This window comes from Streptopelia decaocto (assembly GCF_964273445.1).
Source record: "Streptopelia decaocto genome assembly, chromosome: 6".
Classification (NCBI taxonomy): domain Eukaryota; kingdom Metazoa; phylum Chordata; class Aves; order Columbiformes; family Columbidae; genus Streptopelia; species Streptopelia decaocto.
In genome coordinates, this window is record NC_138660.1 from 899859 (window position 1) to 912908 (window position 13050).

General features: G+C 55.0%; 1 protein-coding gene across 2 annotated transcripts; it reads left to right on the forward strand.

Annotated features, from left to right (window-relative positions):
- The first annotated feature begins 366 nt into the window (after window positions 1–366).
- On the forward strand, window positions 367–7807 carry P2RY1 (purinergic receptor P2Y1). 2 transcript variants are annotated; one of them, XR_014184306.1, is made up of 3 exons: window positions 367–626; window positions 1164–4740; window positions 4814–7807. XR_014184306.1 is itself a non-coding variant. In XM_082055376.1 (2 exons), exon 2 carries the CDS (start codon window positions 1232–1234, stop codon window positions 2321–2323), a length of 1092 nt encoding a protein of 363 aa, XP_081911502.1. In that variant the 5' UTR covers window positions 367–626; window positions 1164–1231; the 3' UTR covers window positions 2324–7807. The 2 variants fall into 2 exon arrangements, 1 of the variants encoding a protein (XP_081911502.1); XM_082055376.1 differs by having other exon boundaries at window positions 1164–7807.
- The last annotated feature ends 5243 nt before the right edge of the window (window positions 7808–13050 follow it).

Genomic DNA, 13050 nt, shown 5'->3' on the forward strand with positions numbered 1-13050 from the left:
CGGAGCGGAGCGACACCAGCGGACGGGCGTGCCCGCGGGCGCTGGCCTCGCCGCGTGTGCCCACCCGTGTGTGCCCGCCCGTGTGCCGCGCTCCCGCCCCGCAGCCCCGGGTTGCCCACGTGCACACCCTCTGCGCTCCCGTTTCGGGTGGACCGGGTGACCTGGGTGGGATGCCGAGCGTGGCGTGTGCCGGCGGGGGGTCCCATTGTGCTCCGGACGAGCGGCCCCGGCCCCCCCGCTCTCCCCGCAGCCCCCGGCCCGGCCCCGCCGCCATGTGCCGCGGGCGGGAGCGGCGGCACCGCCCGCCTGCGAGGGCGGCGCGGGGGGCGGGCGGCGCGCCCCTGGGCCGAGTCGGCGCCTCGTCCCGCCCGCCTGCCCGCAGTCCGCCCGGGGCCGGCGCTGCCTCCCGCAGCAGAGGGGCTGCGGCCGCTCTCCCCGCGGCGGCCGAGCCGCCATGGAGCGGCGCCCCGAGGCGCCGTAGAGCCGCTGCCCCCGGCTGCCCTGCCCGGCGATGGGCGCCGGCTCGGCCGGGGCAGCTGCGGGCGGGACGCCGCTCCCCGCCGGGCGGACGCTGCCGGCGGCGAGGAGAGGCGAGCGCGGGCTGGGGAAGGCGCCGCGGGAGGCAGGTACGGGCGGCCCCGGCGCTCCGCCGAGCCGGGCTGGGGAAGGCGACGGCCGGGGCGACACGGGCAGCGGGGTCGGGCGGGCTGAGGTGACTACGGGGAGCCGGGCGGGCTGAGGGGAGCGGGGCCGGGGGGCTGAGGTGAGCCGGGGGGAGCCGGGCGGAGCGTGGGACGGGGCCGGCAGCCGCGGAGGCGGCCGGGGCGGTGGCGCTCGCCCGAGGAGCGCGGGCAGGGCGGCTGCCCCCGGCCGGCCCCGCTCCCGCTGCCCCTCCGCGGCGCTCGCCCTTTCCCTTTCCCCGCTCCCCGCTGTCGCTCTCGCCCCCGCCCCGCCTGCCCTGCTCGGTCCCCGTCGCGCCGGGGCGAGCAGAGGGACCCGCGGGTGGCCCCGGCTCCCGACGTGCGGGCGGACGGTCCGCGCCCCGCGCCAGACCTACCTGGGCGGTGGGAGCCGCTCAGCCGAGCACACTCGCTAGGAAACCGTCTGAAGAAGGGCAGGTTTTACCTTCCAGTTAGGCTTTCTTTGCTCTGCTCTTTTTTTAGATGCATTGCTGTTCGTGTAGAGACTTTGTTGCTTCACCGCAGACCGATGTGACTCTGGTGGAAGGATCATGACTGAAGTTCTCCTCTTTGCTGCTTTGAATGGAACTGAACCCAACCTGTTATCCAGCAGCGGTTGGTCTGCAGGAAACACCACCACCAAGTGTTCCCTGACCAAAACTGGCTTCCAGTTCTATTACCTGCCCACCGTCTACATTCTAGTCTTCATCACTGGGTTTCTGGGCAATAGTGTGGCCATCTGGATGTTTGTCTTCCATATGAGGCCTTGGAGCGGCATCTCAGTTTACATGTTCAACTTGGCGCTGGCTGATTTCCTGTATGTCTTGACTCTGCCTGCCCTCATCTTTTATTACTTCAATAAAACAGACTGGATCTTCGGAGATATCATGTGCAAGCTGCAGAGGTTCATTTTCCACGTGAATCTGTACGGCAGTATATTGTTTCTCACTTGCATAAGCGTGCACAGGTACACGGGAGTGGTGCACCCCCTGAAGTCCCTGGGGAGGCTGAAGAAGAAGAACGCGGTGTACATCAGCACGCTGGTCTGGGTCATCGTGGTGGCCGCGATCTCTCCAATACTCTTCTACTCGAGAACGGGGATACGGAGAAATAAAACCATAACGTGCTACGACACAACAGCCGATGAATACCTGAGAAGTTACTTCATCTACAGCATGTGCACCACAGTGCTTATGTTCTGCATCCCGTTCATACTGATTCTTGGTTGCTATGGGCTAATCGTGAAAGCTTTGATTTACAAAGATTTGGACAATTCTCCTCTCAGGAGAAAGTCCATTTACCTGGTTATTATTGTGTTGACGGTCTTTGCTGTGTCTTACCTTCCCTTCCATGTGATGAAGACCTTAAATCTAAGAGCCAGGGTGGATTTTCAGACTCCACAAATGTGTGCCTTCAACGACAAGGTTTACGCCACGTACCAGGTGACGCGGGGTCTGGCCAGCCTCAACAGCTGCGTCGACCCCATCCTGTACTTCCTGGCAGGTGACACCTTCCGAAGGCGCCTTTCCAGGGCCACCAGGAAATCGTCCAGGAGAAGCGAACACAACGTGCAGTCCAAAAGCGAGGAAATGACTCTCAATATTTTAGCTGAGTATAAACAGAACGGAGATACGAGTTTGTGAACGAATGCAAAAGATTTGGGAACAGTTTGACAAAATCTTCCGCTTTGAGACGGTAGGATGCTGTAGTGCTACAAGTGTGAGGAAAACCTACCAGTCTCTCAGATTCGTTTTCGGTAAAGCCTCCTTTTCTGATCATAGAAAAAGCTTAACAAAGTCAGCGGAAGAATTTCGATGGAAAATAACATGTCAAAATTCAGCTTTCCTTCTCATTACAATATTCTCATTTCTTTATGACTTGAGTCAGATACAGTAAAATGAAGTAAATCCCCTAAAAGAAGAAAGCAATCTAAGTGCTTCTGTTTTAATGGCTTAGTCTCCCACATTCAAAAATGTTCTCAAGCAGCCTCGCTTTAAAAATAGGGAATAACAATAAGAAAGAGCAGTATCTTCTCTTCTGAGGCTCAGTGCACATGCCTAACCTTTTGCTCACTTGTAATCGACTATTTAAATCGAAGTCATGATGCAGTTATCTCACCTTTACAGTTTTATTTCTTCATCTGCTTCTAGTGTTGATGATTATGTGGTAGTTCGGTAGCATTTGTGATCCGGTCCTCCCCGAGTGCCGGTGTTTCTCAGAAGGCTGACTGGTGCGTGATTGCGCTTTCAGGTTGTGGGGGCTGGTTGTGAAAACCCGGGACCCCCTTAGCTGCAGGTTGTTTCTGGGTGAGTGACGGAGCCCCGGGTCCGCCTGTGCTGCACGTGGCCGGAGCAGCCCGGTCCGTGCGCAGCCGCCGGCCCCATCCTGCCGCGGAGCACCGGCGTGCTGCCGGCAGGAACCGCGGGACCCAGCGGCGCCCGCTGCGGCACCGGCGCCCGACCGCGGCCTCGGGGCCTCGGCAGCTCCTGACGGGCGAGACGAGGGACACGTGTGCTGGAAACGACTGTGCTTCCCGAGGAGCAGAGCTACGGTTGCTCGAGTTACTTGCGTTTTCATTGGTACAAGGATGTTTCTGTTCCTGGCAATCTGTAGAGATAACATAAGAGTTGTTTGCCAAGAAAATAATTATTAAAATGGATAATATAAATGTATTATATGTGTTATATATATACATAAATGAGAAGAATTAATTTTTTTGTACTGTGACAAATAAATTGCTGTATTAACAAGGTGTTGCAATATACTACAGACTAAATCTGGCCCTTTAGTATATATCTTCTCCAAATGTGGAACAGGGCATCCAAACTCAGCCAAACGGCACTATTGTGTAACACAAGAGCTGGTGCTCGGAGCAGATGAGATCTTACATGGGCAGCCTCGCTCGGTTCTCGTATTTTTAAGACCTGTATTTGAAAATATTGTGTGCTAACAATGGTATGAAAGCATGCTCAAAATTGTAAGTTCAGTGTATAAAATTAAGTTCTGTGTAATCCTAAGGGTGATTTTGACAGATCTTTGTTCCTCCTGTCTTCATAGTAAGAGTAAAATATTTCTACTTTACTTACTAATTTCCAGTGATTGGTAACAAACCAGAACAGCTCTAGTTATTTTTGACAACATTGTAAAGCAGCTTCTGTTGACACGTACAGCTTCTTAATCTGCAAAATCCCTATTTATTGAACTTATTTATTAGAAAGCTTAATGTAAAGTATGTAAAGTGTGGTTCTCCGTGTTCATATTCAGAATTGGGCATTAATGGAAAATTGAGCAGCATGTTTCAATCACTGTAGTACTGTGTCTTCTAACAGAACATCTTTATAATAAACTCGATTCCACCCTGACTATTCACTGTTGATACGTCACCTAGTGATAAATTCAGCTTCTGATTTATAGCCTCGAGATAAATTAAACTGCTGCTTAGGAAGCAAAGCTTCTCAAAGCAGTGGTAAGATCTCATTTAGCCCCATAAGATGAAAAATGTAGAGGTAGTCCAGAAATCCCAGCCAAGGGTCAATTGCTAATTAATCCCTACTGACAAAAGGCTGTGGAACAGCACAGCCTATTTATATCACCAGAGAATGAGCCTGATTCACAATAAATGACTTCTTCTATTATGTGATTATTCGAGACTTCATTCAGCCGAGGCATGTCTTGTTTGGAATGGCAGATGAATTCAATGGAGAGAAAGCATAAAAATAGGATCTTCTCCGAATCTGCGTCTCTAGGTTTAAAATCGTACCCATTTCCCAGCATTTTGTGGTCTATTTCTCTCAGTTAGGAAAGAAAATGTTCTACTAGTCCATGTCTGGAAAAAGATCCTAACCAGCCGCAGTCTAATGTAAACCCGCACACCCAGGCTGATCCGGACAGAGCTGTTCTGCCTTTTTGCAAAAGCTGGCAAAGTCAAATGCAACGCGGTTCTGTGGGCCTGGCAGCTGGGTGTGCTGTGGGACAGACCCACGGCACGGACGGACAGACGGAATGCCGGAGAGACGGACAGACACAGTGCCATGGAGATGGGCAGACACACTGCCGGGGAGTTGGACAGACAAGCTGCCAGGGACATGGACGGACACAATGCCGGGGAGATGGACAGACAGAATGCTGGAGAGATGGACGGACACACTGCCGGGGAGATGGACAGACAGAATGCTGGAGAGACGGACAGACACGCTGCCGGGGAGATGGACAGACACAATGCCAGGGAGATGGACAGACACAATGCCAGGGAGATGGACGGACACACTGCCGGGGAGATGGACAGACACAATGCTGGAGAGACGGACAGACACGCTGCCGGGGAGATGGACAGACACGCTGCCGGGGAGATCCACCTGCGGAGCTCAGGACAGCCCGGACTCTCATGTTTCCTTCTGCATCTGAACACCTGCGAGGTTTTTGTGCTTTCCTCGGGAACTGCTGGAAGCTCCTTCTTCCTCCTGCCTCGCTGCAGAGGACTCTGCAACTGGCCAGATGATTCACCAGCTCCTTCCCGAGCTCTGTTCTGGTTATTTAATGACGATGGCTCCTGGTGCTCAGCCGTGGCAGCAGCTGCACTCGGCATCCTCAGCTCCGGCGCGATCGGGAGCCTCCCGCCGCACACCGAGAAGGCTCATTAAACACATTTGACACAGAGTCTGTTTTCCATCTCTCAGATCCCACGACCTGCAGAGCAAACACCTCTGGCCACATCCACTCGAGTGCAGGTCCCTGCTGCACAGCCGAGCCGGCACAGCCCTCGCAATGCTGTGGGAACGAGAAGCCTCGCAAGCCCACGCCAAGGTCCTGCTCTTTTTCTAGGCCTTCGGATGTTTGGCATGGAGCAGTCAGAACCACTGCAAAAATCACACCAAATCCACCTCTCCTGCAACATGGACACTTCTCACCTGCAGTGACAGAATTGTCCCCGTTGGGCTGTCCGGTCAGAGGGAGCCGGGCAGACGGGGGACGGGGCGCCGCGGGCAGACGGCGCAGAGCTGCTCCAGCGCTGTGATGGCTGGAGCCGTCGGCTGCTGGGGAACTCAGCGAGTCCCATAAATAGTTGCCTTTTGGCACTTCATTACAATGTTTTTGTGGAAGACAATCAGTCCAGCCAGCGTAGAGGCCCAAGGTGGCCCTGTGTTGGCACAGAAACCTTGGCGATGGCAATGGGTGAAGCTCCTTTCCCCCCGCCGCGTGACTGGAGTTTCTCTCCGACCTGTCCGGTGTGCAAACGCAAGCTCAGCCACAGCCTTTGGGCTGTTAATTAATGAGCAATGATGACGATGGGTTGTGTTTACTAGGAGGGAGATTCAGCTCCTCGTCTCGCTAGAGACAGACCACCCGAAAGTCCCACCTTCCCTCGGGCTGCGTTAGCGAATGAGACCAGACACTTGGTGATTTCCTGATCATGCCTTTAGCCTATTTTTCCTCCAGGCATGTTTGGGAAGGTTATAATAACTACAAATCATTCACTGAAGACGCTGAAAGGTTTCGGGTAAATAGTTATTTAGAGCTTAAGTTCTGCCAAAGCATTCTATAATGCTAAACCAAATTATTATTCATTAGCTGTATTTTGCTTTCTTCAGCTCACAGAGGTTGGGTTTTTTTCTCATTTATGCCCATTAACTCCCACATATGGTAATCTTTAAAACAAAATGAAATCAGTATGAAACCTACATGTGATCTGCTGTCAGCTTGTACATTTTCATAACATAGCACCTTGGATCTCTTGTTTCAATCTGCTTCATATGACACCAAGTTACTGAGATAATGCTCAGACGCAGGGAGCCAGCAGCACCTTCCCTACCCCAGTTTGAGTGGAAGTCCCGCTGGACGCCCCGGGAAGCATCGCACCCCAGTCCCCCTGTGCGCGTCGGGGGCGGCTGCAGGGCCGTGGCTGGCGGCCGCCACTGCAGGATGCCCAGAGCGTCCCGCTGCCTGCTGCTCGCGCCCGGGACAGGACTAGGCTTTGCTTCCATAGATCAAACCCTCGGGGTCACACTGGCCGAGCCCAAGGAGCCGTCACGCCACGTTCTCCCGAGCCTGGCGTCCTCCTCTTCCTCACTGAGGAAGGACGGGGGGAGGACAGAGGGCTCCGGGCACTGCTGCCCCAGCTGTTCCAGCTGTTCCAGCTGCTGGCGCTGCACAGGCCGCTGGCTCTGCCGGCTGCGGTGCCCCCGCCAGCGGGGCAGGACACAGCGTGAACGGGCCCTTCCTCCCACTGCCACCCACGGACGGTCCCACCTGGAAACCGGGTCTGGAGCAGCTGGACACGCTGGGGCGAGAGGAGACAAAACCCACTCCTTGCGTTTCTGGGATGCTTTTTTTCCTTGTTACTCATCTTTGTCTTCAGATCGGACCAGGACAAAAACATTACTAAAGAATGATACATCTTCACGCAAACAGGACTTATTTCTGTGACAAGCTCATTATTTTTCAAGTCTATACGCTCATTTTAGTTACCCGCAGCGGCTAGGCTCCACCTCTGGTAATATTTTTGAAGGAAGCTATAGGCATGAAGTTCAATCTGACTCTGACAATTGTTTCCCAAGCTCCCGAGTGTTCAACAACTCCAGTGCAAAGCGGGGTCGGTGCAAGCAGAGCGGGGGGACACGCTGGCCCTGGGGGGACATCGGTTCAGACCAACAGGAAAAGCCCTTTTAACTTAGAAAAAAAATCCCCCAACTATAGCTGCTTGAAAAGGAGAGTTTCACCCTATTTATATTTGCTGTATTGTTCTAACTTCAGGTGCTTTGCACTGAGTTGGAATCTACTACAGAATAATATTTCTGGAGCCTGCCTGCATTGGCACAATGATTTGAAATACTTTGAAGATGTACAACTTGTGAATTAAAACCTCCGCTTCTTTTGTGGCTGTGAATTAGGGTGTGTTTCAAGGATATACGTGAAAATGTTTATTTTTCTATTGTACTGTGATTTCAATATTGTTGACTAAGTACAATTTTGGTGTAAATACTAGTGAAATTTGACTGCGATATCTGCAGACAGTGCTACTTGGTATTTAAGCTCAGGTTATGTAACTCCTTTAATTACACAGTAGTAAGAAATCCCCGTATTTGTCTATAATTTTAATAAATAAAAAGATGTTGGTTTTGAATAAAGCACGAGGTTGTTTGCATGTCATTTACTGCTAGGCATGGCTTTTGAAGTTGTGACTATTTTTAGTGGCAGCAGAGCGGCAGGCACAGAGTTACTGGCACTGTACCTAGCAACCTCGCTGTGAAACCGCGCCAATAAAACCATCAAACGCTTTCTTCTGCCTTCTGTGTTATTGCGCTTAATTCATGTTTCCAGGTGATTCTTCAGGCAGTGATACATACTTAAAAGCAGATAATAAAAGGTTCGCAAAACATATAAAATGTAAAACCTTGAGAAGAACCAGGCAGATCAGCTGGGAATCAAAATAAGTGAGGGCACGAACGACGCTCGGTCTCCTGGGGTTCCAGGGGACAGCGTCACAGGTGGCAGCGAATGACCCATTCGTACCCCAGGTAAAGGCACCGCGCTGACCCAGCGCCCGCCCCCCCCTCCCGTCCCCTTCTCCCCTTTCCCCGCAGCTCCCGCTCCACCTCACGTTCTCTATCCCCCCGTTACCACCCAGCCTGGGCAGCCCTGACCTCCAGCATGGAGCGCTCCCCCGGGCTGCGCAGATCAAGAGCTCAATCTGCCTTCACAGAAACTCCCCTTGGTTCTCACTGGCAATGACTGCTGCACACTGATTTTCTTGCAGGATGACTGTTCCTTCCCAAACAGCTTAACATTCCAAAACTAATTACAATATTTAACCCCTTCCTTAAGCCATAGCTCACCTGACAGTATAGGCATCTCAGATTTTATGTCGACATCTGTCTTGATGCCGTCCCTGTGTTCCACTGCCCGCGGCTCCCGCAGGCCCGCGCGGTGTGGAGTTCTGCTCCGCCGCCCCGCATCTCGCCTTCCCACAGCAGCTCCGGTGACTGGGGAACAGGTCCTGACCTCTTGTTTCTGTTCCAGACCAAGGACCCGAGCGGCGTTGCAAGGGGAGGGACAGATTTCTGATGCTGCAGATGTCTTGACCCTGAAGGTGCAGGTGTGGGCACTGTCAGTGATGCTGTGGGGCGAACATGGGATAGCACAGATCAGCATTTCATTCATTTCACCTGCTTTATTTTAATTTATTTTAATTGCACTTCATGAGAACCTTTCAGTTTCGGTGTAATATCCCTTTAATTATAATCAATCACAGAATCACAGAATGTTAGAGATTGGAAGGGACATCAAATAATGATATTTTCTTATCAGTAAACGGATTCCATCTGCAACAAATGGAAATCCTCATCCACCACCTGTAGGACCTGACGGCCTCTCGCACCCTGAGCGCGCGGTGCACGATGCTCGCACAGCTCCTGCGAGCACCAGCACAGGACTCGGGTTTGGATCACCTGCCAGAGGAACCTCCCAGTGCTCACAGTAAGTCAGGTCTGGGAGCACGGGGGTTTGGAAAGCTCTGCTCTTGCTGATTATATTGAACGTAAACAGCAAGACACAGTATGTAAACACCGTATAGCAACACTTGACCCGACTGCGCGTTTGTTTCCGGCTTCCTTTAACATTGGCCTGTGTGCAGATGTTTGCTGTTACCCTGACAGATGTGAAGCAGTGCATGATCATAAGGAATATTTGTCTGTAAACTTAAAAAAAGAAATTATCTTAAAGCACTAGAGAATCAACGTCAAGCCCATGATGACAGGCGATGGGCTGAACAGATGAATAATTAAATAACTGGGGGTTTTCAAAGGGTGCAGCTCAGGTTTCTGCTGCCAGCACAGGCTCGTGCTGCGATGGGAGCAGGAGATGCCGGGAAGGCCGCTGTGCGCTTCGGGCTGAACTCAGGGACTGCGGCGAGAAGGGACACGTTCCCGTGGGATTTACCCCAAACCATCGCTGGTAGTGGGGTGGGCAGGCAGCACACAGCCCCACCGGACTCAGTTGTCCACACAGGCAGCCCTGAGCTACCTCCCTGCCCCGCAGCCCTGCCTGCACCCCTGCCTGCAACCCCGCAGCCCTGCCTGCACCCCTGCCTGCACCCCCACACCCCTGCCTGCACCCCCACACCCCTGCCTGCAACCCCACAGCTCTGCCTGCAACCCCACAGCTCTGCCTGCACCCCCGCACCCCTGCCTGCACCCCTACACCCCTGTCTGCACTCCCTAGGCCTGCCTGCACCCCCACAGCCCTGCCTGCACCCCTGCCTGCACCCCCGCAGCCTTGCCTGCAGCCCCGCAGGGCTTTACCCTGACCCAGGGCAAGGTGGGAGAGATGCAAAACTGTCCAGGGCCGCTGAGACTGAACCAACCATGTCTGCCGGCAGAAATATAAATACCCGGAGACTTCATGAGTTCCATGGCAGCTGAGTGTGGGTGTCACAAATGCCACCAGTGCCGCTACGTGAGGTACCAGGAGGCCAGTGAAGCGCTGGGCGTATTTATAGCCCTGTCCTGCGGCGGCAGCGACCCAGCCAAGAACCGGGCAGCAGCTCCCACAAGGAAACCTGTCACCCCATCCTGCGCGGCTGCATCCACCGTCCCTGCAGGACCACCAGCAGATCCACTCCTTTAAACTGCGCCAAACACCATTTGTCCTTCCTGGCATTCCCATATAGCCAAGGAACAGCAGAGTTATTGATGTGAATAATTCATACAAGTCTTCTCCGCTCGCTTTATGGCTCTTCCAAGCAGCAGCCCCAGCAGCCGCCCTGCACGCTGCTGCCGCGGCTGCGGTCCGTTGGCAGAGCCCTGCTGCGCTCGCGGACAGGTGTCACAGCCCTGCGTCAGCGCTGGCAGGAGCCCGAGCCAGGTCCCCACACGCGTCCCTCCCGTTGGCGGGAGCAGCTCCACCTGCGCTGGGAAGAACACGGTGGCTGCGGCGCAGGGACGGACACCCGGACATGGCCCCGCTGGGCTGTGCTCTCCAACAGAGATTTCTCTGTGCAGGCAGGGTTGGTTGGTTAAAAATGCATTTCCTTCCAGTGCAAATAACAGCCTTCTGTGGGAAACTGGTTTTTCTCCAAGATAGTGACTGAGAAACGACTCAGCTATGGAGTGAACACAGAAGCAACTCTGGGCTGCTGAGCGGGTGGCGTGAGCTGTAGGACACCATGAGCCAGCGCTTGGGTTATCGCAGCGCCGAGGCCCTACCCTTGGTATCCAGCCACCCAAACAGCCAGAAGGGACTGACAGAGGCAGGAAGGGACGATCCTGATGTGGCCAAGCATCAACACAGCACCTGGAACAGCAGGTGCCTTCAGAAACACAGATGAACGCAGAATGGAGTCACAGTCTGTCTCGGGTGCAGACAGACCAGTACATGCCCCGTGCCCAGCAGGAGCGGGACACTGCACACCGTGTGGAGTTTGTTCCCGCTACAGGACAGTGCTGAACTGGTGGTGCTGCCCCGCAGCACGTCCCGGGGGACACACGGAGCTTGGGCAGGAAACCTGGGAGCAGCACAGGTACAGATGATAAAACCCCAGGTAAAAATGACAAACCACTTTGCTATGGGAGGCGGCTGTACCTGTGAATTTTAGTTTACGAAGTCAAACATAATTTTTGCAAAAAGAAATCACAACTGCGCAGCCCCTCTACATAATTTTTGGGTGCTGCTGAGCTGCCAGCAGCTGGTGGAGCCGGCAGAGCCATGGGCAGGGGTGGCAGAGCCGCAGGCAGGGGTGGCAGAGACGCGGGCAGGGCCGGCAGAGCCATGGCCAGGGGTGGCAGAGCCGCGGGCAGGGCCGGCAGAGCCATGGCCAGGGGTGGCAGAGCCATGGGCAGGGCTGGCAGAGCCACGGGCAGGGGTGGCAGAGCTGCAGGCAGGGCTGGCAGAGCCGTGGGCAGGGCTGGCAGAGCCACGGGCAGGGGTGGCAGAGCTGCAGGCAGGGCTGGCAGAGCCACGGGCAGGGCTGGCAGAGCCGCGGGCAGGGCTGGCAGAGCCGTGGGCAGGGCTGGCAGAGCCGCGGGCAGGGTCGGCAGAGCTGCGGGCAGGGCTGGCAGAGCCGCGGGCAGGGGTGGCAGAGCCATGGGCAGGGTCGGCAGAGCCGTGGGCAGGGCTGGCAGAGCCGCGGGCAGGGGTGGCAGAGCCATGGGCAGGGTCGGCAGAGCCGCGGGCAGGGTCGGCAGAGCTGCGGGCAGGGGTGGCAGCCGGGCAGGGCGACGCAGCTGACAAAGGGCAGGAGCCAGCACAGAGCTGGACGTGCAATCACGTAATTCCCCCAGCAACTCCCATTTCCCTATTTTCTACGATATTCATTCCACAACTGGCCATGTCTTCACCACATACCTCCACAGCAGCTGCAGTGACAGGCAGGGACATGGGCTGGAGCCCAGCCCATCCCCATCCCAGCCCACATCCCCATCCCCATCCCTGTCCCTGTCCCACCTGTGGGCTCTGCACAGGGCCCCAGGACGCAGCCAGCACAGCCGAGGACGGGTTTTGCCTCTCCCCGCTCCCCTCAGCTGCAGTCAGGCAGATCCAACACGACAAATGGCCTTGGAGGGTTTAGCAGCAATTACCAACGCGGCGACAAGGAGCAGGGCAGATGAAAGCAGCGCCCAGGGTCTGCCTGCGCTCACTTGGGAGCTGCAGCTCCCGTCTGCCTCAGCAATGTGTCAGGACACGTTTGGCACAAATGAAAAAGTAAGTTGTTGTTTAACATTCTTGTGTATTACTGAGCAGTGGCAGTGATGCTTCCTGTAAAACATATCTGCGAGCGTGGCAAAGCTGTTTGATATTACAGCCTTATTTAAAACAGCATTTAGATAGTAAAAGCAGTCATTTCCCTCCATCCTCACATACCAGCCACCCATTAAAATTCCTTCTCATGCTCTTGCACAAAGACTAATTTTGGCAAGAGACTGACTTGCCCTAGATTTTTAAAAGACTACTTGTTTAAAAACAAAGTCCTTTGGGGAAGGGGGAGAGCTGGGAGAAGGATCGCTTCCTCTCCCTGCCTGCCCCCCCCCGCGATGGCACCAGCACCCCCTGACCCATCACCCCCGCCCTGACACCCCCTGGCATTGACACCCCCAACCCATCACCCCCAACCATGACACTCCCTGACCCACCACCCCCAACCCTGACACCCACTGGCACTGAAACCCCCAGCCCATCACCCCCTGACCCATCACCCCCCAGCCCATCACCCCGAACCCCGGTGGTGTCGTCTCCTCCTCCTCCCCACCGAGGGGGCTCCCAGCCCCGCAGGGGAGTGCTGGGGGGGAGCGGGACCTTCGAGCACTGAGCAGGAGGAGCCAGGGGAAGATTGAAAGGCTGCCATTCTCCTTGACATTTACATGCTAAAAATAAAGTTTCC